The sequence below is a fragment of the Penicillium paradoxum genome (assembly GCF_028828445.1).
Source record: "Penicillium paradoxum strain IBT 22861 chromosome Unknown utg000005l_segment0_segment0, whole genome shotgun sequence".
Classification (NCBI taxonomy): Eukaryota; Fungi; Ascomycota; class Eurotiomycetes; order Eurotiales; family Aspergillaceae; genus Penicillium; species Penicillium paradoxum.
The window spans coordinates 3,007,902-3,030,894 of NW_026643183.1; the positions used below are offsets into that span (position 1 = coordinate 3,007,902).

Below are 22,993 nucleotides of genomic sequence, written 5' to 3' on the forward strand. Positions count from 1 at the left end.
TCTGGTTGAGATGGATGGGTGGTGGGATGCTTCTACTTTGTACCGCAATTGTTTACTTTGAAGGAGAGCTGCACAAATGCCTGAGGCATGAAATTCAAAAGGCGCCTGTGTATCAGCAACCACGCCTGGCCACGCTGAGATTGAGTAAAAACAATAGCACCAATTTGTTCTAGGTGTGTAAGTATTCCTTTGGAATTATTTTTTGAGAAGATTTCTTCATATCTTTCTGTCGTCTTTCCAGCAGCTCTGACCACGAAGGGCCGAGTTGAGGCCGGTAAGCTCCAACTGACTAAGCGCTCATCTGGTCTCTTGCGCCCGTTCATCCCATCTCTTGACATCACATCACCCATCCACTGCATCCACCTGTCCGCACAAGGTTTCCTCCATCATATTTGTGCTATTGACAGCTTGGTTCTTCTGGGTTTGAACCTCTTATTTCTATCTTTCATTGTGCCCATCCGCCCTTCCTCCTACTTCTTCCGATAGCTTGGTGGCTGCCCAGCTGAGCTCAATAGCTTGAGAAAGATGCCGGCCGAAAGGCGCTCTCTGCGATCAAACAACAAATCCGACACCTCTTCATCTGCTAACGGTGAAAAGGCAAACTCGAACTCACAAAGCTCGGGTGCAACAGATAAGGCGCCCACTACTCGTGCTGCCGCCAACAAGGCCAAGTCAGCTCCGACTAAGAAAGACGCAAAGGGCGCATCGAACGGCAATATGGCGGAGGATGATCAGTCGCATACGAATGGATCGAAATCAACCGAGAACGGTGTGAATGGATCCGAAGATGTTGAGATGGGAGAGGATACGGCAGGTGCGCCTACATCCTCATCCAACGCCAGCAAGGGCCGCAAGAATGACAAGATGACTGTTGTAGTGCCCCCGACCAAGGGTTCTAGATCATCCGGCAAGGGTAAGGGGGAAGATGTGACGATGGAAGGTGCGGAGGATGGTGATGCTGAAACCACCGAGGCTGAGGTCGACCCAACGACCAAGGCCATTCAAGGTTTGTCGAATCTTCTTCCTTTATCAAAAGTTGTGCAGAGTTCTAATGCGAAAAACCTGTCTCTTTGGCATGGATTTAGACATCAAGACCAATTTCACCTTGCTAGAGCGAGCCGTTGCCCACTTTGACCCCAGATTTACTCTCCGTGTCCTACGATCGATATCGTCGATGCGGAAACATCTCACTACAGGCGTCCTCGCCGAAGTCATCGTGGAAACCTATCCCGCTTCTAACTCGACCGCCTCGTTCTTGTTGGAAGCTCTTGACCAGGCCAATGCCTTTGAGAATGCTCCTGATAGCTCGCAAATGGAGGTGGACTCGGAGAAGAAGGCTGCCCCCAAGGAGACAATTGCCGAGGTGGATGTATATCTCTCTATTCTCGTCCAGATATACCTCTTCGATCAGCGGGAGATTCAGAAGGGAGTACAATTCTCGACCAGCTTGATTGAGCGTCTGCGAGCCCTCAACCGTCGCACGCTGGATTCTCTCGCTGCCCGTGTGTACTTCTACTATTCTCTCTTCTTCGAACAAACTGCCCCGCTTCCTCCTTCTCCCGCAGCAGCAGTTACTACTATCCGCCAGCCCTTGCTGGCCGCCCTGCGCACTGCTGTTCTCCGGAAAGATGTCGACACCCAGGCTACAGTGATGACGCTGCTGCTTCGCAACTACCTGTCCACATCTCATATCTCACAGGCAGATCTTCTCATCTCGCACAACCCATTCCCCGTGGCTGCGTCCAACAACCAGATTGCTCGTTATATGTTCTATCTCGGCCGCATTCGTGCCATTCAGTTGCAATACACCGAGGCCCATAGCCATTTGATTGGGGCTACACGCAAGTCACCAGCTAGCCAGGTTGCTCGTGGGTTCTATCAGGCTTCCCATAAGCTCTTGGTTGTTGTCGAGCTGTTGATGGGTGATATTCCAGACCGCGCTGTCTTCCGCCAGCCGGCCTTGGAACGGGCCATGCATCCTTATCTGTTGCTCTCTCAGGCAGTCAGTGTTGGCGATCTGGATGGATTCCTCAACATTGTCAACACCCACAGCGAGACTTTCCGGAAGGACGGCACATACACCTTGATTCTGCGCTTGCGACAGAATGTCATCAAGACTGGTATTCGCATGATGTCGCTTTCTTATTCCCGTATCTCTTTGCGGGATATCTGTCTTCGCCTTGGCCTTGACAGTGAGGAATCTGCCGAGTACATTGTGGCTAAGGCTATCCGGGACGGTGTCATCGAAGCTACACTTGATCACGAGCACGGTTTCATGAAGAGCAAAGAGGTGGGCGACATCTACGCCACTAGAGAACCTGGCGAGGCGTTCCACGAGCGTATCCGCGCTTGTCTGGCTCTCCACGATGAGAGTGTTAAGGTATGTTTTGTTTGAAGTATCCAAATTTCTACTTGGCTTGTCTAACATTCTAATCACAGGCTATGCGCTTCCCTATGAACCAGCACCGCTTGGAGCTCAAGAGTGCTCAAGAGGCCCGGGAACGGGAGCGGGAGCTTGCCAAGGAGATTCAGGAGGGCGACATGGATGATGAAGATGCCGGTGGTGATTTTGACGCTATTTAAAGGGGAGTGTGGTTCATAATCGATACAGCATTTTTTTCTCTCTACCGCACTGGTCTCACACATGGGCCTCTGTCTCGTAGTGGCCTTTTTCAACCTGTTAATTGTGCAATTTGTTCTTCTTATCCGGCTCTCTATTCAGGCGGGAAGAGAATTGTGCAAGATCAAGATGGCCGGCGCAGTCTTCTGAGTCTATTATACTGGTATTATCTCTTGTCGTATCCCTATTAGAATCGTATGTCAGATTTTCCTTTTTGTTTGTCTTTCTCGGTGGCTCCTAAATTATAGTTATTTTTGAAAACATTTTCTTCATCCAGTCCCATCTTTTTTATAACTCTTGAAAGTGTCAATATTGTCCTAGTCGTTCGGAAGAGTAGTATGGCGTAGATACCTACATACTTGGGTGCTGTGTAGCACCGGGTCCGTGCCGACCCGAGAGCTCGAAATCTTCCCGCCCGCAAGATTGTTCGTCCTTGTACTCCGCAAACAACTCGCCTCAGCATCGCTTTTTGGGATTGGGTTCCTATGGTTTGATCTTGATTCTAATTCATAGTTAAAGAGCCCTCGCATTGAGCATGGGAGCTCGAACCGTATCGGCCACCGGGCTGATCCTCTCATCACGAACGACTTCGACTGTCTGTTCCCAATGCCTCCGCGATGACCTCCGTTTCGCGCATCTTGCTCTCCAATCCCGCAAATACCACCCCACACGTCGGCGAGATGCCTCGCCGTTTGGAGCTGCCGTGTCGGCGGCTCAGGCCATCTTCAAGGGAATGCCGAAGGCGCCTCCAGGTATCTCTGTTGACCCGTTGAGAATGGTCGGAAAAGAACTCAAGTTCCTCACCAAGAATATCCGTCAATTGCTTGGATCGGGCCATCCAGCCCTGGATAAGGTCGCCAAGTACTATACTCACAGCGAGGGCAAGCACATGCGGCCCATGCTTGTCCTTCTCATGTCCCAGGCCACAGCCTTGGATCCGCGCAAGCACCACACCTACACGGACAAACCGAGCCCAGTCGATTCTGCCTTTAGTGCGCCATCCATCCTCGAAGACGCCAACCCAGAAATGAACCCGCTCGTGGCCCCGGCCGCCGAGAGCAAATATGATGTTACGGGAGATGACAACATCCTACCCTCACAGCGCCGACTAGCCGAAATCACAGAGCTGATTCACACCGCATCTCTCCTGCACGACGATGTCATTGATAATGCTGTCACGCGTCGCGCCAACAGCTCCGCGAACCTGGCGTTCGGGAATAAGATGGCCGTCCTGGCGGGTGACTTCTTGCTTGGACGTGCCTCGGTGGCACTGGCTCGTCTACGTGATCCTGAGGTCACCGAGCTCATGGCAACTGTAATTGCTAATTTGGTGGAGGGCGAGTTCATGCAGCTGAAGAACACTGCGCAAGACGAATCAAAACCCGTTTACACCGACGAGACCCTTTCCTACTACCTCCAGAAGACCTACCTGAAGACGGCCAGTCTGATCAGCAAGTCCTGCCGGTCTGCTGCAGTTCTCGGCCGGAGTGCTCCGGAGGTGATCGAGGCATCATACGCCTATGGTCGCAATCTGGGTCTGGCGTTCCAGCTTGTTGATGACATGTTGGATTACACCGTCACCGAGGCAGAGATGGGCAAGCCAGTTGGTGCTGATTTGGAGCTTGGTTTGGCGACTGCGCCGCTCCTTTTCGCGTGGAAGAGTAACCCGGAGCTTGGTCCTTTGGTTGGACGGAAGTTCCGTGAGGAGGGTGATGTACAGCGGGTGAGTGATAAAATCAGCGTAGGGCCTTGTCTGAGGGGAGATGATACTGACTGTTTGGCTCTCTTAGGCCCGCGAGCTTGTTTACCGTAGCGACGGTGTTGAGCAGACCCGTGCTCTCGCCCAGGAGTACGCTGACAAGGCCGTTGCTGCCATCAGCGACTTCCCAGACAGTGATGCTAAGACTGGTCTGATTGAAATGTGCCAGAAGGCCATGAACCGGAGGAAGTAGGGGAGACTATGCTCCCATGTACACATATTTGTATTTCAGCTTGCTTGCCCTTTGTTGTTTCTTCTGGTCTTTCTCCTTTTTTTTCCCTATATGCCTGTGTATACTTAGATGTCTTAGATGGTTGGATACATATATGATGTTCACCAATGGATGCATTTTCTTCTCTGCTCACTGCATACATTTAATCTTCCCGAGCATTTCATTACCCACTGGACGGGTTTCTCACCGTGTTGATACATTGATCACCTCGGTACTGCATTCAGTACATGTAGCTAATCATCTCGCTGTAACAGACAATGCTTCTATGATCTTGGAATGTTGAGAACGGTCTCAGATCCTTGATCGTGCATTCCAATATAAGATCGGCGCTACCGTGTCAAGGGCGCTGTTGCACTGCAGACGTTGTCAAAAGAAGGACATGCTGGCTCCTATTTACCGAAGTACAGCCAAGACTTATATCTCAATTTGGGCTTCCCCCGCCATTATTCAATCTCAAAGAAACCGTAGAAGATGCAGGGTTTGATTTGCAAGGTTCCTTTGATGTTCCTGACAGTTGGTCGGATCGGGCGGGGAACAAAGAGCTCTACAGGTAATCTTACAATACGTCATGAAAATACAGGCGATCGAGCACAATTACCGCCTTAAACTGCATAACTTACCCGAAATCAAAATACAAAACGCGTACTGCCGAGGTACTCGACACCTTCGTCATCCCGTCATGCCTGTGGGAGCTGCAACTCTCTGCAACTCACTCTCTTGCGCGCTATAATCCTTTGTCCCTCGTCTCGCTCGTTTCTGTTCAGAAGCCGGTCTCTTATTGTCTGCCGTGTTCTTAACTTGCTGGAGGTCATTCTCCCAAACTATGGAGCTTTCGATCCACCCGCATTGATCGACTGGTTCCCGATGGGTTCGCTCGCTAGCTTCCTCTTCGTTTACGCTCTCGGTGGAATTACCTTCATTCCACTAATATTGTCACTACTCCTCCTCTACGGCTACCTAACTCTTCCGTCTGCGCCTAAACCGCAACAATCATGCGAGAAAGCGCCCGATCCTATCCGCCAGTCTACCGATGACGACTTCAGTCTCAAGTCCGGCACCGACCAACTGGCCGAGAACTTCCATCGCACCCACGACTCCGATGTTGCGGCTGGATACTTTGCTGTCTGTCGTGAATATGTCCCCGGCGGTGTGAATGGGAAGCCACCAGAGAGAACAACCCCGGCCGGGGAAGTTGTTGCGGCCGAAAGTCCCAGCGTCTACCAGACTATGTACCGGAGTTTGTTCGATCGAAAACAAGCACCCAGTATTGAGCCTGCGAAGGCGAATGGAAAGACAATCAGACGAGCGCGGAATGTCTTTTACATTGTTCTTCGGTATGCGTCCTTTTGCAACAAAACATAGATTATGACTTGACCGCTGTTTGCTGACAATGAATGTCATGTCCCCAGACATGGGCACCTGATGCTTTATGATGACGTGAACCAAGTGGAGGTGCGGTATGTGATTTCGCTCGCTCATCATGATGTGACGATATACGGCGGAGAAGGGAACATCCCAGAGGGAGAGCTATGGCTCAAAAGAAATGCCATTTGCCTCTCACGGCGGTTGGTATCGCTTGGGGACCTAGGAGGACCGACTCCGCCGTTCTACCTCTTCTCTGAAAACTTGTCCGAGAAGGAGGACTTCTATATCGCCATGCTACAGAATCAAAACCGGCTTTGGGACTCGGCCGATCGCCCGCCCAAGCCCCAGGAGTTTGATACCAAGCATATTGTCACATTAGTCCAGCGGCTGCATTCTTCCGAGGAGCAGTTACAGACACGTTGGATCAATGCTTTCCTCGGAAGATGGTTCCTAGCGCTGTACCAAACTCCCGAATTGGAGGAATTCATACGGAAAAAGATCGTCAAGAAGATCTCTCGGGTCAACAAACCCAACTTTATCAGCAAGATCGGGCTGCAGAAAATCGATATGGGCGAAGGGGCTCCGTTTATCACCAACCCAAGACTGAAGGATCTAACGGTCGACGGCAATTGCTGCGTGGAAGTCGATCTGCAGTATACTGGAAATTTCAGGCTCGAGATCTCGGCCACTGTACGCATTGATCTGGGCCCCCGATTTAAGGCGAGGGAGGTCGATATCGTGCTTGCCGTTGTCTTGAAAAAACTTGAAGGTCATTTGTTAGTTCGCTTCAAGCCCCCGCCCAGCAACCGCATCTGGATGTCTTTTGAGACCACACCGAAAATGGAAATGGACATTCAGCCCATCGTCAGTTCAAAACAAATCACATACAGCCTCATTCTGCGCACGATTGAGAGCAAGATCCGCGAGATGGTGGCAGAAAGCATCGTTCTGCCTTTCTGGGACGATGTCCCATTCCATGAGACATTTGGCCAGGCTTTCCGCGGCGGCATCTGGCAGCAAGATGCCCCAGCGCCGAATGTACAGGTGGAGATACCAGAGATACCAGATGAATCTGGCGAGGGTCCCCAAACTATAAAGAGTGTTGGCGGTGATCCCATTGAAGTCCTTAGGTCGAATGATAATCGCACGATGAGCATGCCTGCTCTTTCTGACTCCGGAACAGCCAAGAAAAGGCTGCGCAAAGGCATGAAAACCTCTCTGTCAGATCTGCAGTCAAAAGACTCGGCCGCAACCTCAACCGGCATCGAAAGGCCGGACAGCACACCGCTGCCTCGGGCCATTCGGTCCCAGACCTTCTCTCATGCTGCAGACCCAGTGGTCACTACGGACAACGCTAAGGTTGATAAGGTCGTTTTGGAAAACAAAGGCGAGGAAAAGAGCCATGCAACCAACGCGATGATCGAAATATCAAGCCGGTCCCCACCTACATCCCCGAAGCGAACTTCTTCAGGCAGCTCGCCACCCACAAGTCGCCTGATGATGCCGGAAATCGCAGTCCATAGCCGTGACTCCTCGGTTGCAGAGTCTATTGACAGCGCTACCTTCGCCTACGACAATATCATTCAAAGACCTTCTTCTACTCGCATGGAGGGCGGGTCCTTCTCGAGCTTGAGAAGCTCAAGGGGTAGTTCCACGACGTCCCTTGTCAGCGACACATCTCGACGACGCAGCACTATTGAAACCGTTACCAAGACTTTCACTCCATCCGACGATAAGTCTTCTAGTTCAATGACTCTTGGACAGGCCACTGCCGCTGCCAAGAAATGGAGTTGGAGCGTCTTTGGTAAAGGGGACCCAAATACTGGCCATGGATCGTCGCGGACTCCTTCAGGCCCATCAAATCAGCCGATTGGGCGTGGCCATCCTCATCCACCGGCTGGAGCATCCTTATCGCATCCAGAAAAATATGCCTTGAAGAGGAACGCGGGAACCTTACCCAAGCGTAAACCCGTAGCAACACACACTGTCCCCGAACGCCTCAGGACAGCAGACCAGCAGCACCGCCAGCCACCACCATTGCCTCGCAGAAAACTAATGGTTCCACAGATGCGTGTTGGCGAAGGCACCGACGAACTGCTCGTTGTGGCGGCACCTCAGGAGTCCGAGCCAAACAGCCCAGCCCCAGGCGATCTGGAGTCAGACCAGAGTTTGATCGCGCCGACTCCTTTCGAGAGTGAGACATCATCAAACGCTGAACACATCGAGGTCGATACCGGATATAAAGGGGAGGATTTTGATACTGAATCGCTACGCTCTGTTGATAGGGCGCCTTCTTCAACCCGAAGCAGTCATGAAGCCTTGCCATCCACTAGCAGATTGGAAGTGCCCTCGTCGTGATGGCTTTTGTATTGGAATATGGGGGGAGAGAATTTGCTGCCGAGGATGTCAGGAATCCGGCTCAATAGATCCATTCCAGTATGAATTTCGATGGCTAAGCGCTCTGGATTTGCTTAACTCTAGGTTTCGATGCACTGGTAGACACAAGTCCCCGTGCTAGGCTGGTTCTCCTTGCCTCCGATAGCTCTCTTGCACAGATTAAGCCAAGTGGCTTGTGTGGGTATCTATTCATCTTTATGGGGCGATCCTCCAATATTCAAGAAACAATCTCGATCTGAATTTGTATCCAAGTAGACCAAGTAGACCAAGTAGAGCGTACCCTTCTTGGTAGATTGGCCCAAGTGAATACTCCATTTATTCCTGCTGCCTGGCCTGTAATGTGTACACTGGACGCGTACCCAGTAGACGCATCGAGGTTCATTTGCAAGGGATCAAAAGCCTTTAGTTCAATTCGACGTGGCCCAACTCGCATCGGCTTAGGCGTCGCCAAGACTCCGACAGGCGCCAGCTTTGCCGTTCCCCATCAACGTCATTGCTCCAACTCCCACGTGTGTCCTTTTTGGTGCTTCGCCAATTCTCCTTTGCTTTGCGAGTCAACTTATCCGCTTCTTCCGGTCAGCGCAAACCTCCTTTAGCGTCTGTGCGCTGTCCGGGTTCGCAATCTATTAACGCGACGAACCCCCCGACGTTCCTCCACTTCCCCTCCCCCCTGAGACACACCGATTGTACCCCAACGGCCACGATGAGTCGGTAAGCTTAGCTGAAGCGGGATATGAAAAATGCTTGTCTGATAATGCATTTCGCAGGACCGAGGCCGATTTGGCCATTAATATCCGCAAGGCCACCAGCATTGGTAAGTCGTTGAACAGAGATGAGACCGACGAAAGAGAACGGGCGCTGACAATTGACGACCAATAGAGGAGACTGCTCCTAAACGTATGTCCTTATCATATTCCACTGCCATTCATCAAACCGATTGATGCCACTTTGGCTTCCGAATCGAACTGACCATCCCCCGCACCTGTAGGGAAACATGTGCGGAGCTGCATCGTCTATACGTGGGACCACAAGTCGTCGGCGGCTTTCTGGGCTGGCATGAAAGTGTATGTTTTGAAATACCTGGTGGACATAATATGGGCCCCTTATCATTGAGATGGCTGACACGCCTTTGTGCTCTATAGGCAGCCCGTCCTCGCCGACGAGGTCCAGACGTTTAAAGCCCTGATCACGATACACAAGGTCCTCCAAGAAGGCCACCCCATGGTTGTCCGCGAGGCACAGCAACATACCAACTGGATTGATAGTTTGATGCGAGGAGTTGGAGGCGACGGTATTCGAGGTATGGATTCCTAGCAGGACGACTGCGCAGCCACTCTCTGCCCGACAAGTGGCCATGTCTGCGGCGGGACGGATAATGACAGTTTTGAACAGGATATGCGCCGCTCATTCGAGAATATGTCTTCTTCCTCGAGTCAAAACTGAATTTCCACCGCAACCACCCTGAGTTCAACGGTATGTCGTCCACGGTTGATCGATTCTGCGGAGGACGGATGTCTGACAGTTGCAGGCTTGTTCGAGTATGAGGAGTACATTAGCTTGAAATCGATCAATGATCCGAACGAAGGGTGTGTATATGTTCGGAATTTGCGATAATGGAGGGGTGCTGACATTCACACAGTTACGAGACCATCAGCGATCTGATGGCTCTGCAAGATCAAATCGATTCCTTCCAGAAGCTCATCTTCTCGAACTTCCAGTCCGGTACGAACAATGAATGTCGAATCTCGGCATTGGTGCCACTTGTGCAGGAGAGTTACGGCATTTACAAGTTCATCACCAGCATGCTGCGGGCCATGCACACAAGTACGTTGCTCTTGGTCCTTGGAATTGCGATGAATAACCGTCTGACTGGTGTTTTGTGTAGCCACTGGAGACGACGAAGCTCTCGAGCCACTCCGAGGTCGATATGATGCCCAGCACCACCGTCTTGTGCGGTTCTACTATGAGTGCTCCAACCTGCGCTATTTGACAGGTCTCATCACCATCCCGAAGCTGCCACAAGATCCACCCAGTCTGCTTGCTGAGGATGATGATCGTCCAGCTCTTCCCAGACGGCCGGCGAAAGAAGTAGAGCCCTCACCGCCACCCAAAGTCGCCGCGGAACCAGAGCCGATCAACGATTTCTGGACAAATGAAGCCAAACGTCAGCAAGAAGAGTACGAAGCAGAGCAACAACGTTTGCAGCAGCAGTGGGAGGATCAGCAACGACAGCAACTCCTCGCCCAACAGCAGGCACAGTCCGATTTCGAGGAGCAGCAGCGCCTACAGGCAGAACAGCAGCGATTGGCACAGGAGCAGCTTCTGCGTGACCAGTACCAGACACAAACTCAGGGTCGGCTGGCAGAGCTGGAGCAGGAGAACCTTAACGCCCGTGCTCAGTATGAACGCGACCAGTTGATGCTGCAGCAATATGATCGGCGTGTGAAGGAGGTCGAGGAGCAGATGAATCACCTAAACTCAAACCTGAACTTGCAAAATGCTTCGAAGGACGAGCAGATTCGATCCCTGCAGGAGCAGGTGAACACTTGGCGATCTAAGTACGAGGCACTGGCCAAGCTGTATTCGCAGTTGCGACAGGAGCACCTCGATCTTCTGCAGACCACAAAGAGTCTCAAACTCAAGGCTGCCTCCGCACAAGAGGCAATTGAACGCCGAGAGAAGCTGGAGCGCGAGCTGAAGACCAAGAACTTGGAGTTGGCTGACATGATTCGGGAACGCGATCGTGCTCTGCATGACCGGGACCGTGTGACAGGCACTAACAAAGACGATTTGGAGAAGGTTAAGCGCGAGCTTCGCATGGCAATTGACCGTGCTGAAAATGCCGAACGCTCCAAGGGCACCGAGATTTCGTCCATGTTGTCGAAGTATAACCGCGAGATGGCCGACCTGGAAGAGGCTCTCCGAGTAAGTAGCCGTTTGTCTTGCTTGAGTGTGTCTCATGCTGACCATTTAGAACAAAACGCGCGCATTGGAGGAGCACTCCGGCCGCAACAGTGAGCGTCAGGAAGACCATGAATTTGCTCTTCTTGAGAAGGACGAGGAAATTGAGGTTTATAAGTCTGGCATGGAACAGGCTCTCATGGAACTTGAGGAGCTGAAACTGGTAAGTGGTGATCTTGGCCATAATTGACACCCGCATACTGACCATGTTCCACTGTAGAGCCAAGGCGATGTCGACACAGCATTGGATACCCAGATTGACACTGTGCTCCACGGTACAGTCGCAAAGATCAACGATATCATCGACTCTGTGCTGCAGACTGGTGTGCAGCGTGTTGATGATGCTTTGTATGAACTCGACTCGTCCATGCAGGCCGGTAACCAAAACGCATCTCCTCCATATGTGCTGTCGCAGATCGAAAAGGCATCAGCCTCTGCCACCGAGTTCTCAACAGCCTTCAACAACTTCATTGCCGATGGCCCCAACAGTCCTCACGCTGAGATTATCCGCACAGTCTCCATCTTCTCTGGATCTGTCTCCGATGTGTTGAGTAACACCAAGGGTCTCATGCGCTTCGCCACTGATGACAAGAGCTCCGATCATTTGATCAATGCTGCGCGTAAATCTGCTCAGGCGACCGTGCGATTCTTCCGTGGCCTGCAATCGTTCCGTCTAGAAGGTCTGGAGCCATTGCAGAAGACCGATGTCGTCATCAACAACAACCTCGAGGTCCAGCGTGATCTGCAATCGTTGTCGAAGCTGGTTGACTCGTTCGCGCCCAAGAATAGCAAGATCAGCACCAGTGGTGATCTGGGTGACCTTGTCGACCGCGAACTGCTCAAGGCCGCCGATGCCATTGACGCAGCTGCTCAGCGTCTGGCCAAGCTCAAGAACAAGCCCCGTGATGGGTTCTCAACGTACGAGCTGCGCATTAACGATGTTATTCTTGCTGCCGCTATTGCTGTCACCAACGCAATCTCGGAGTTGATCAAGGCTGCCACAGAGACTCAGCAGGAGATTGTCCGCGAAGGCCGTGGTAGCTCGTCTCGCACTGCCTTCTACAAGAAGAACAATCGCTGGACGGAGGGTTTGATCTCTGCCGCCAAAGCAGTGGCCTCTTCGACCAACACATTGATTGAGACTGCCGACGGTGTCATCTCGGGCCGTAACTCACCAGAGCAGCTGATCGTCGCCTCCAACGATGTCGCCGCCAGCACTGCCCAGCTTGTCGCCGCCAGTCGTGTCAAGGCAACATTCATGAGCAAGACTCAGGACCGCCTGGAGTCCGCCAGCAAGGCTGTTGGTTCCGCTTGCCGTGCGCTTGTGCGACAGGTGCAGGATATCATCAAGGAGAAGAACCGCGACAGCGACGAGGGAGAGGATTATGGAAAGCTAAGCTCGCACGAGTTCAAGGTCCGCGAAATGGAGCAGCAGGTATGTGGCGTCCCCTCCTCCTTTGTATCCCATTCAACCCGTACTAATGTGTCTGTTCCCAACAGGTCGAGATCCTCCAACTCGAGAACGGTCTCGCTCGCGCACGTCAACGTCTGGGAGAAATGCGCAAGATCTCCTACCAAGAGGATTAGGAAAACATGGTCGCATGTTGTCTTTTTCTCAAGGTTGTTTGTGTATATTCCGCATTTAAGTTCCAAGGAGTTTTGTTTGCCCGTGTCGCAGTTCGCGTTCTCTGGCCTGGACCTTTCTCCGTAGTTAGTCTCTCGAGTTTTGATTTCTCATAGCGAATGCAAGTAACTCATCTAATTCACCGGATCAGTGTAGCACACCGGACCCTGCATCCGTATCCGAGTCTTGGCTCCAGTAGACATCCACATAGAACGCACGGTCGCACGGTCGCACGGTCCCGTCTGCACGTCCCCCACGTGTCCCCTGCTGCATGCCAAGCTTTGGCTCCACATCCGACTAGTGGGTCCATCGATCTAGCGCGTTCGGATCCGTGGGTCGAGCCGATTAGTGGCGCCTGTCGACAAAGAATATCGAGACGTCACCTCATGCACGAAGACAAAGAACCGAGTGTCCGGGCGTCACAGTGTAGTCGAGACTTCGAGATCAACGTATCGAGGAGACTTGAAGGGCCTTGCAGGCAAGTGATTGAATTTGCTGACTTCGAGTGCCGGATAATATGGGATTCGGACGGGTAGTTGTAGGAGTAGTCTACTGGAGACGCATATTTCAAACACCTGCTACCGAACCCATGCAATGGTTTCTAGATCTCCATTGACATGTCTACAGTCTATAGAGGAAAAGAAGTTTTTTTTTAGTCAACTCAATTGAATCAACCAACTACCTACTAAAAGCCCACGCAGCAGGAGAGTACTGGAAACCCAAGGAAGGGACAAAAACCAGGCTCTCCTGAAAACAAATTGCCGTGAACCGCTCAACACACATGAAAAAAATTGAAAAAGAGTAATCAGTGGAAATCCCCGAAGGGAAATCTCACAACAGTATGAAGCCTGCAGTGCAGGCGAAACGAAACAAACCCTGAACGCAAAATCAAAATCCTCCGACGAATAAGCAAAGAAAAAACCCGGGGAAAAAAAAACCGAAAAAGCAAAAAGAGACATATGAATACAGGGGAATAGGGGGATTGCAAAAGGAAAAGGGAAAGGGAAAGAAAACAAGTGCTGCTGCTGGGATGTCACATTTTTTTTTAGAATTTTCTGTTTTTCGGAACGATGAAAGCAAAATAAACGTAGTGAATAATCAAGATGGCTTGGTGATGGATGTTGGGCGAGGCCAAGATCGATCCAGTTGCAAGGTAAATGGGTTTGCATTGGCTTGTGTAAGTCTCCTCAATTGTCGGCAAACCAACCTTGTCGATGGAAAGTCAAGTTGCACATTAGAACATGTTGGGGACAAGCATCTCCTGGTTATCGGAATTGATGTTCACGTTGTCGGCAGACGAATCTGGAACGTAATCCATGGTGGCCAACTGAGAACCCGAGAACAGATCGTGCGCAATCTTTTGGTGATCATTGTGACTGAAAATGGCTTCAAGTGGCGCAACTCCGTTTGGACCATAGAGAATCTCGTTGCTGTCCAGCATTTCCAGGAAGTTATCATCAATAGATAGGAACTGCTCGTTGCCACTTCCGGATCCAGCTTGCTTGAGCATCTGCTGGTAATGAGGATCATTGCGAAGGATGTTCAGACCGCCAGTGTTGTTGCGGGTAATGCGACGTCGGCGCTCGGAGGGGCGACGTGGAGCGTACTGGTAGTCGGGATGCTTAATAGCATGTTCACGCTTCAGATCATCGGCCAACTGGGTGTACTGCTCTCGAATAGCTGGGGACTCGTTGTTCCAGCGGGCACCCAAGATACGAGCTGACTCAGATGTTAGATTATCTTCAAAAAAGTCCAGCCAGAAGAACTCACAAATTTCGTTGTTAGAGACACCGGGGTTGGCATCCTTGACCAGCTGGTGGTTGGCCTGGCGGTACAGGATAAAGCAGTTGGGAGGGCGAGGAACTTTTGCAGGACGTGCAGGAAACTTGACAGAGTCACTAGCATGGTGAATTGACTTGCTGATCAGGCGATGCTCATCAAGGCCCACAGGGATCTGAGCTGCAATCATCTGCTCAGGGGTGGTCCAGCGATCGATGCCCTTTTCAACAATGCGGTAACAGTCAAGAGATTCATCCATGAGGATAGTAACCTCCTTGTTCAGCAACCATCTGTTGTAACATGTCAGTTTAGGCAAGGGAATTAGTGCAGGGTCAAGACATACGACAGACGAATCGCCATATTCTTCAGATGCTCCATAGAGAGGAGCTCCTTCACAACGGTGACAGGAACAAAGACTTCACCGCCAGTCGCCTTCAGATGATTCATGGCATCACCCCATAAGATCTCAAGGACACGACGAGGCGGCATGTTCTCGGAGTCATCGACGTCCCAGAACAGAGTCGACATCTTGAACGATGGGACGAAGCTCGGTGTTGAGAATGTGTGAAAGATTGAGGTAAGGATATGAGTTGAATGAACAAGATAGGAGTACTGTGTAATTGTGATTAAGGCTGCAGCGAGGAGAAAAGTTGGATGTGGAGGAAAAGAAAAAAGAATGGGGATGGGGAGGGGAAAGAGAAGAAAGAAGAGGAAAACAAAGGAGAACAGTCAAGATATAAACAAACCCCAAGACTAGGGAGCCTCAAAAAAAAGGTATTTTCTTTGTTTGAAAGCAACACCAATCAGGAAGGTACGTGAAAGACATGTGTTTTCTTTGTTTGCGCGGCAACACCAATCATGTTGTCTCAGCCCAGGGGAGTTTTCTACATTAGGCATAGTAACAGGTGAACAAAGAAACTTAATTCGAAGGGCCCAGTATGCACAAACAAAAAGTTCCTTTTGCTTCAGGTATCATTTTGACAACCAGGTCGTTAATTAGATGTGTAGTCTGATTTTCCTAGTCTTCAGCCCGTCGAATCAATATAGCCGGATTATTGCCGTATCTCTCGGTAGCAAGTCCATCAACTGAGCTCTTGTTTTATTGAGCTTATCAATACATACAAGCTTTTCAATTCAATTTATGCTAGCTGCACTACCTACAGTGTAAGTAGATCCACATTAGGTAGGTTGTGTAAGACTATGTACATATGTATGTACATGGAATATGGGTGTGTGGGTCTTCCCACGTGGTGCTGCAGATCCGGGGATTAGCTCCCGCATCCATACATAACCTTAAAAATATTGCACATACAAGGTACATAGGTACATATATGTATGTACTACATGTGTATGTGTGTCCATAAAAGCTAGTTTAAACTACATACTAGGTCAATTCTTTATTGCGTGGTATATCCTGTGTATAAGCACAATTTTGAATCCAGCCTTTAACAATAGAGCGTTGGAAAGGTACCACCCTAAGATGTACCTCTACTCAAGTCTTCATACATACATGTAATCTACGTTAGATGTCCAATAAGAAGCAATGAGTCATCCAATGATGCGAAATCAAATAAAGAAATCAAATAAAGAAATCAAACAAAGAAATCAAACAAAGAAATCAAACAAAGAAATCAAACAAAGAAATCAAACAAAGAAATCAAACAAAGAAATCAAACAAAGAAATCAAACAAAGAAATCAAACAAAGAAATCAAACAAAGAAATCAAACAAAGAAATCAAACAAAGAAATCAAACAAAGAAATCAAACAAAGAAACCCCCTAAACTAAGATCCAGGCAACCAATTAAGAATACCAAATAATAGATGCAGAAACAAGGGAAGCTGAAGACAATGGAGACAAAGAAGCCACAATAGAAATCAAAAAAAGCACTTAATAATGATTGAGCGGCTTATGGTCAAGGCTGACATCAGGAGCAGCTAAAGGTGCTCGAGATAAACCAGGCCCCTTGATTGCCTTTTCCCCTTTAATCGCAGTTGTTTTGGTACTACGAACCACTCAAGGGGTATCTTGTAGCAGGTATCTGGATTGTCTACCGAGTATAGAAGGTTTATATATCCATGTAGGTATCTATGTCTGTGTCTTATCATGGCAAGACCATGGCTTGCAGAATATATATGAGCATGTGAAGCAGCTAATTGTCGATTTTAATTATCGAGACTACCTTTGCTGGGAGATACAAGTCTGTTATTGGTCATATGTTGCAGGTGCTGATTTCCAATCACTGGCCCAGATGAATGTGTGACAACGCCAGTGGGTACCTTGTTCCTTTTCGCCACTGGGGCCCAGTGGCCGGGGACAAATCCAAAACGAGCGGCCGCAGTTCATCCCAGGTTTCTTCGCAGTCAAGCTAATACATGGTTCATGGTGTCCATCGCACGGAGGCACGGACTTTTTAGCAAAAAGCTTTGACCAATCATCCTTGCTAGCAATCGGATCTATGAATCCAGGGTTCGTTCCCTTGGGTTTACTGGCCATTTGTGATTCGGTAGAAGTGTCGACTTTCTGGTCTGTCATAATCCCTTTATCCAGCCGTGGAGAGTGCATACCAATGCCAGGAGGCTTTCCTACCGCGTGTGACGGCCCACATTGTTGAAAATACAGTGATGGTGTCTCCAAACCCGGTAAATCCATAGGTGGCTGAGTAGCTCCACATACATCTACAGCCTCAGGCTTGAAGAAGCTCATCAGCGTCTTCTGATCTGATGCAGAAACGCTAGAAGATGTCAATGCGGTGGACTTAGGACGCTTAGTGAATGTGGACGGTGAAGGCTGGGAGCGTTTGCGGGGAAATGTTTGAGAAGATTGGTTCCTTTCAGTGATAGAGGCAGAAGCATTACCAATCAAGTCATTGGATCCGAAGGTTTTATGCATGGTCATAGAATCCGTGCCTTCAGTCGGGGATGTGCTAGCCGGTATAGCAGCTAGTTTTAACGCCTTTGGTGGAGCATTGCTTGATTTGCGCGCGAACATGTCCTTGATACTCCTGCGCTTATCGATATCGAATTCGGGAAGTAAACGCCCTGAGGCGGGTAATGCCCATTCATTCAAACATTCCCGTTGACGCTTGCCACCGTTGAACAGTCCTGCTGGGTTGAGAATATCCCGAATGTTTATCTCGCCCTCGGCCTGTTTCACAGAATCTTTGATGACAGCGTACACGGGACAGTGATCTGATCCCTATGAAGGAGTCAATAAATGGTTCAATAGACAAAGGGGGCGAATATATACCATCAATCCCTCTTGGATGTTTGCGCCTGAGAACCAGTCCTGCATGTCCAAGCTGCACAATAAATAATCGATCCTCGAGCCGTAATTCCCTGGTCGAGCATTGAGCTTCTGATCCCAGCATGTATACATGCCTGTGCGATCTGGATGGAATGATCTGCAGACATCGAAGAGAACCGGCTGTTCCCTGCCTTCGTCACGTTCGCCGATGACCACACCATCCGTTGTCAATTGGTTGAATAGACGCCGAGAAGGGCTGGATATGAATTCCTCCTCTGTCATCGTACCTTTCCGTATAGCCTCAATCCCATGAGCGGCATCAATGCTGTGCTTCGAAATATTGATATCCCCGGTCACGATTACCCGTTTACCCATTGCAATGAGGTTACGGACGCGAGAATCGAGGGCATTGAGAAAATCCATACGGAAATTATCTCGACTCTCGTCGCGATAAGCAGGGCAATAGACGCCGATGAGAACAAAGGCAGGAAACTCCAAAATGACGCAGCGCCCTTCGGAGTCGAGGGTTGGTGCATCTATCTTGGCATCGGATATCGAACCCACATTTTCCTGGTCTTCTTCTGAATCCAGTACTCCAGGACATACAGAGGGCCTAGAAAGCTGGGCAGATGTTGGATATCCGCCGATCTGTTGGTCTTCAGGAAGGTCGCGGAAAGAGGTTGATGATTTCGGTGGGCAAAGAACTCCGGTGATACCCTCTTCTGCTCTGATGGGAGAACATGTGGCATTGCGCGTATAAATAACAACGCCAGAATACCCTTCAAGCCGTTAGAGCTCTGCATACATAGCACTCTGGTAGCGGCTTGCCTTTTTTGACTCGAGGGAGACTAAAATAACAGTCCCATCCTGGCACTAGGACCATGTCATCCCGGAGATCTTTGCGTTGAATCTTTGTCTCTTGCAGAATCACAATGTCGGCTTCGAGTATGTTGAACATGGACTTTAGGTCAAATAAGCTTAGTATACTCAAATGATGCAAGGGCACACTGACCTCGAATGTCCGCGTTCCTCTCCATGGCTCATAAGAAAACGGATTTCTTTTGCTATGTCAGATTTGAGCGGGAATGAGTTGCAGGATCTTCTCATACCTGATACCATTGACTAAAATACGATGCGTCGTCAGCATGTATGTAACACTCTCTGATTGTTATCAGTAGCTCAGAACAAACTTACCATTCCATGTGGTAATGCGAAACCCCATGATGGAAACTAGCGTACGATTAGAGGATACAACATATCTAGTAATGACTGAAACACAGAGCGAAATTGAGGTCAATCAAGGTCTAGAAGCCCCCAGCTCTTGAATTGGAGTCCTAAATAATCATGTGATCATTTGTGATGCCTGATATACCAGGCCTCATGACATCAGGTTATGTAATCCGGGAGATCACGGGGATGCACTAAAAGCGGCTTTAGACCTCATCGCACCACTTTTGACCTACTGTCCTACATCGCAAAAGAACTCCTTAACAACCACCACCATGTTCTCTCAGCGCAACCTCGGTCGCTTGTCTCAGCGTGCTTCGCAGCAGATCCGTTCCACCCCGGTTCGCTCTACCGTCCAGCGCCGTTTCAACAGCGCCGAGGCTAAGCCTTCCTGGATCGTGGACAACGAGTTCAACCGCGAGAGAGCTGCCGTCAAGCACCATGCGGCTTCCACCAGCGGTATGTACCACCATATTGGAACCTTCTAATTGGCTCTTTGTATCATTGAAGGCGAAGAACGTTTGGCACTGACTTGATGATTGCATAGACCTCTGGCGCAAGCTGTCCATCTTGTACGTTTATAATTCAATTAAAATCAATTCAATTCGTGGTTGAACATCCCCACCGCTGAAGAGAAGACTAATTTTGACGCAGTGCTGTGATTCCTTGCCTCATTGGTGGCGGTCTCAATGCCTACAACCTCTGGGCCGAGCACTGGGAGCACTGGGAGCACATGCCTCCTCTCGAGGAGCGCACTGAGTACCCTTACCAGAACATCCGTGTGAAGAACTTCCCTTGGGGAGATGGTGATAAGGTATGTTTCTCTTACTTTGATATGTGCCGGAGACTTGAGCTAATTCATGTTTGCAATAGACTATCTTGTAAGTTTCGACTACCTAACCCCGCTATTCTCTATATGCGGACTTCCGCCGACTTTGTGTGGATATCTGCCTGCAATCCGACCGGATTGTTGAAGACCACCATCACATCATATTTCCCGAGAGACGTGACTAACCAAGGATGTATAGCTGGAACTCTGATGTCAACTACCACAACAAGGACAAGGCCACCTAAATCTAGGTCTCAATATGTTCTCCCATTACCTCGAATCTGCTTCAAATTCCGCCAGGAGGCCAATGATTGCGTGTCAAGTTTTTCCATGTATATGTATCGCACTTTCGTTCTAGGGTTGGGACACAAAGTCAATTCTCGAGGAGCTGAAACTCCAGTTGACAGAATGAAGTAGAGCTCACTGCTATCCAACATTCATTTTTACAGCTGTTTCTTTTGTTAGTTTGAATTACCCGTGGAACTTATATGCATGCTTTCCAAGTTGCATCGGCTGTTGATTGTAATCGCCCAGCCAAGTAGGTTTAACTCACCAGCAAGGAAAACACACCCCTCAACCGGTGCTATACGGTGCCTAGGGTCTTCAGCTTCGAATGGCGAACATTCCTGCTTGCCAATTTATATCAAGGTACGGTGGCACATGGAAGCCCAAATGATAGCATTGATATCACAATGTGGTGTATCAGAAGTTACCGAGCGACACGGGAAGCTTCGGTCGTAAGCTTGACAAAGCTTGACAAACCCACTATAATGCGATGAAACTTACATATTTAAGGTTCAAGTCCATAGACTGTAAGAACCGAATACGTAGAATCCACGCACCGAGTAAATCGAACGTTGTCTTCGATGCGAGTCGATAGCGGTGATTGACGGTTTAGCCTAAAGGAGGAAAGCTCATGGCAATCGGTGTGTTTCAAATGAATATAAGTATAATAGTATAATTGATTCCGAGTATATACATCATGCCGTTCTGAGCATCGGGTTCGTAAGGATGAATTCATGAATGTCTATATGTTATTTCAGAGAACGCCTTTCGACCTGGGTACCAATGGTCTACATTTGAACAGCCGCCAACCCGTAAGAAGTTACCCTAACTCCAGACAACTAATGTACGATGATATATCAACATTAAACAAACAAAGAGCTATTTGGGGCAACGAGATCGAGTCCAGACTCTCCCTCGAGGAGAGGGAACAGGCGACGAATGCGATCCTCCAGAATAGCATTTTCGGCCTCCCAGCGTCGGCGCTCAAGAGACTTCGCCTGTGCACGACGCTCGCCGCCGAACCAAGCACTCTTAGCCTGGTCCCGACTCTCCTGCTCTTCTTTCTGGGCATGGGTAACTAAAGAAGAGACCATGGTTTTCCAATTCTCTAGACCAACCTTCAGACACTGTGCACAACGAGTTCGGGCATCGCGATCGGTGGAGTTGCCGAGTTCGTAGATTGTAGATTCTGCCATGTCGACTGCATCCCGCGTCCAGGCAAGGCCGGATTCCTTCGACGAGGAGGCATATAGGATCTCACCGATGTAAGTCATCAATCCTGCTTCTTCGCAGGCGGATGCTGTGGTGCGGCGTGGGGGCTTGTCGCCTGATGGGCGGGGTTCTGGGTACTCCACGGGAATGAGAACATTTTTGAGTGATTTGAAGAGAGAAGCGAATGGATCATTCCTAGATCCGGGCATGGTCGGAAAAGGGAGCGACGAATCAAAGTCTGATGATAGAGGCAGGCTTCTTCGGGCTTTCAAAACCGATGTGAACAGGGATAAAGCTTTGGGAAGGTCCGCTTGGCGGGCATTGTGGACGGCGAGGGCCGTGGAGACACGGAGAATGTTTTCTGATGGAAGACCTCCATCGGTATTATGTAAAATTCCAGTCTTCAGATCCACGATTTTGCTGGCATCTCCCTCCAGTCCACTGGCAGCGATGTCCAAAGCCCATGTGTACATGTCACCAGCCGTAAGACCCAGGCCTTTGAAATCAAGCCAATCAGCATAGGCCAAAGCAGCGTCAAGTTTTTGCCCTGTGTCAAAGCCTTTGGTTGTCAAGACCTTCATGTAGAAGCTCTCTGGGGAGGGAGATGCCTGCTCGCAATCCTCTTCCCGCGGGGCCTTCTTTTGGCCAGCGGGCATAGGTTTGGGTCGAGGATTCGAAGGTCCAACAACATATTCCGCAGGAGCAGAAATTTTCTGCTTGCGATCTGTTAACCAGCCATCAAGGTTCTCAGCTGCCTTGGCAGCTCCCATCAGGGCTTGGAAATATCCGCGGCGCCAGGGCTCACTCTTTGCGGAAACATCAAAACCAGTGCGGCCGACACCTTCGACCAAAAATCCACCCTCGTCTTGTTCTGTGATTCCTTGGCCTTCCACATTTGGGTCCTCCAAGCGCTCCAGCAGCTCACGGAGATACCCAGCAACCATTGGCCAATTGGTCATCAATTTACCGATTTGCTCGGGATTCTGAAGGGCCTGTGCGGATCGCAGACACCACCGGCTTTTCCATGACCATTCCGGTGGGGTGGGCCATGAATGCTCGATATCTTCTTGGTAGACGCCGAGCTTGATTGCGGAGAACAAGACAAGAATGGCCCATACCGATAGACCGATTTTAAGGCCGCGGGATACTCTTCGCTTGTAATGCTCGCGGCTTTCGGTGGAGATCAAACGGCCAAAATGCTGACGGAGATGGATTGAAAGGGGTGGGAGTGGACGGGTTGGCGCGAGAGGTGACAGAAAGGGGAGTTGAGGGCGGCCCGGCGCCGGAGAAAGAAGAAGTAGGCGTGTGCGATGAGTGAATGGTCGAAGATGTACATTAACACCTGATATCCGAGGTCTATAAACCGACCGAATGGGAGTCGATATTCGACCGATAGCGCTGCGAGAAGGCAACATGGTTGACTACTCTAACACGATTGAAGATGAAGCCTTTCTTCAT

General features: G+C 49.8%; 8 protein-coding genes across 8 annotated transcripts; 5 read left to right on the plus strand and 3 right to left on the minus strand.

Moving 5' to 3' along the window:
- Positions 1–525: 525 nt before the first annotated feature.
- N7457_006108 (proteasome regulatory particle lid subunit RPN3) lies at positions 526–2,583 on the plus strand (the record flags this gene model as incomplete). The annotated part of the gene is made up of 3 exons (XM_057177152.1): positions 526–1,006; positions 1,086–2,380; positions 2,440–2,583. 3 exons carry the CDS (start codon positions 526–528, stop codon positions 2,581–2,583), a joined length of 1,920 nt encoding a protein of 639 aa, XP_057031454.1.
- Positions 2,584–3,155: 572 nt separating this feature from the next.
- Positions 3,156–4,572, plus strand: N7457_006109 (trans-hexaprenyltranstransferase; the record flags this gene model as incomplete). Its single annotated transcript, XM_057177153.1, has 2 exons — positions 3,156–4,343; positions 4,411–4,572. 2 exons carry the CDS (start codon positions 3,156–3,158, stop codon positions 4,570–4,572), a joined length of 1,350 nt encoding a protein of 449 aa, XP_057031455.1.
- Positions 4,573–5,475: 903 nt separating this feature from the next.
- On the plus strand, positions 5,476–8,334 carry N7457_006110 (SMP domain-containing protein; the record flags this gene model as incomplete). The annotated part of the gene is made up of 2 exons (XM_057177154.1): positions 5,476–5,945; positions 6,021–8,334. 2 exons carry the CDS (start codon positions 5,476–5,478, stop codon positions 8,332–8,334), a joined length of 2,784 nt encoding a protein of 927 aa, XP_057031456.1.
- A 742-nt stretch (positions 8,335–9,076) lies between these two features.
- On the plus strand, positions 9,077–12,921 carry N7457_006111 (putative cytoskeleton assembly control protein Sla2; the record flags this gene model as incomplete). The annotated part of the gene is made up of 12 exons (XM_057177155.1): positions 9,077–9,084; positions 9,141–9,187; positions 9,253–9,270; positions 9,362–9,437; positions 9,516–9,673; positions 9,766–9,846; positions 9,902–9,959; positions 10,013–10,197; positions 10,259–11,298; positions 11,348–11,497; positions 11,555–12,769; positions 12,835–12,921. The coding sequence occupies 12 exons, from the start codon at positions 9,077–9,079 to the stop codon at positions 12,919–12,921; spliced, it is 3,123 nt and encodes a 1,040-aa protein (XP_057031457.1).
- A 1,271-nt stretch (positions 12,922–14,192) lies between these two features.
- On the minus strand, positions 14,193–15,265 carry N7457_006112 (HMG-box domain-containing protein; the record flags this gene model as incomplete). The annotated part of the gene is made up of 3 exons (XM_057177156.1): positions 14,193–14,677; positions 14,729–15,027; positions 15,081–15,265. 3 exons carry the CDS (start codon positions 15,263–15,265, stop codon positions 14,193–14,195), a joined length of 969 nt encoding a protein of 322 aa, XP_057031458.1.
- Positions 15,266–16,941: 1,676 nt separating this feature from the next.
- On the minus strand, positions 16,942–19,204 carry N7457_006113 (DNA-(apurinic or apyrimidinic site) lyase APN2; the record flags this gene model as incomplete). Its single annotated transcript, XM_057177157.1, has 6 exons — positions 16,942–17,934; positions 17,986–18,761; positions 18,841–18,943; positions 18,995–19,046; positions 19,092–19,143; positions 19,177–19,204. The coding sequence occupies 6 exons, from the start codon at positions 19,202–19,204 to the stop codon at positions 16,942–16,944; spliced, it is 2,004 nt and encodes a 667-aa protein (XP_057031459.1).
- A 280-nt stretch (positions 19,205–19,484) lies between these two features.
- Positions 19,485–20,283, plus strand: N7457_006114 (cytochrome c oxidase subunit VIa; the record flags this gene model as incomplete). Its single annotated transcript, XM_057177158.1, has 5 exons — positions 19,485–19,668; positions 19,757–19,781; positions 19,864–20,023; positions 20,083–20,090; positions 20,238–20,283. The coding sequence occupies 5 exons, from the start codon at positions 19,485–19,487 to the stop codon at positions 20,281–20,283; spliced, it is 423 nt and encodes a 140-aa protein (XP_057031460.1).
- Positions 20,284–21,186: 903 nt separating this feature from the next.
- N7457_006115 (uncharacterized protein) lies at positions 21,187–22,950 on the minus strand (the record flags this gene model as incomplete). Its single annotated transcript, XM_057177159.1, has 1 exon — positions 21,187–22,950. The coding sequence occupies one exon, from the start codon at positions 22,948–22,950 to the stop codon at positions 21,187–21,189; it is 1,764 nt and encodes a 587-aa protein (XP_057031461.1).
- Between the last annotated feature and the right edge of the window lie 43 nt (positions 22,951–22,993).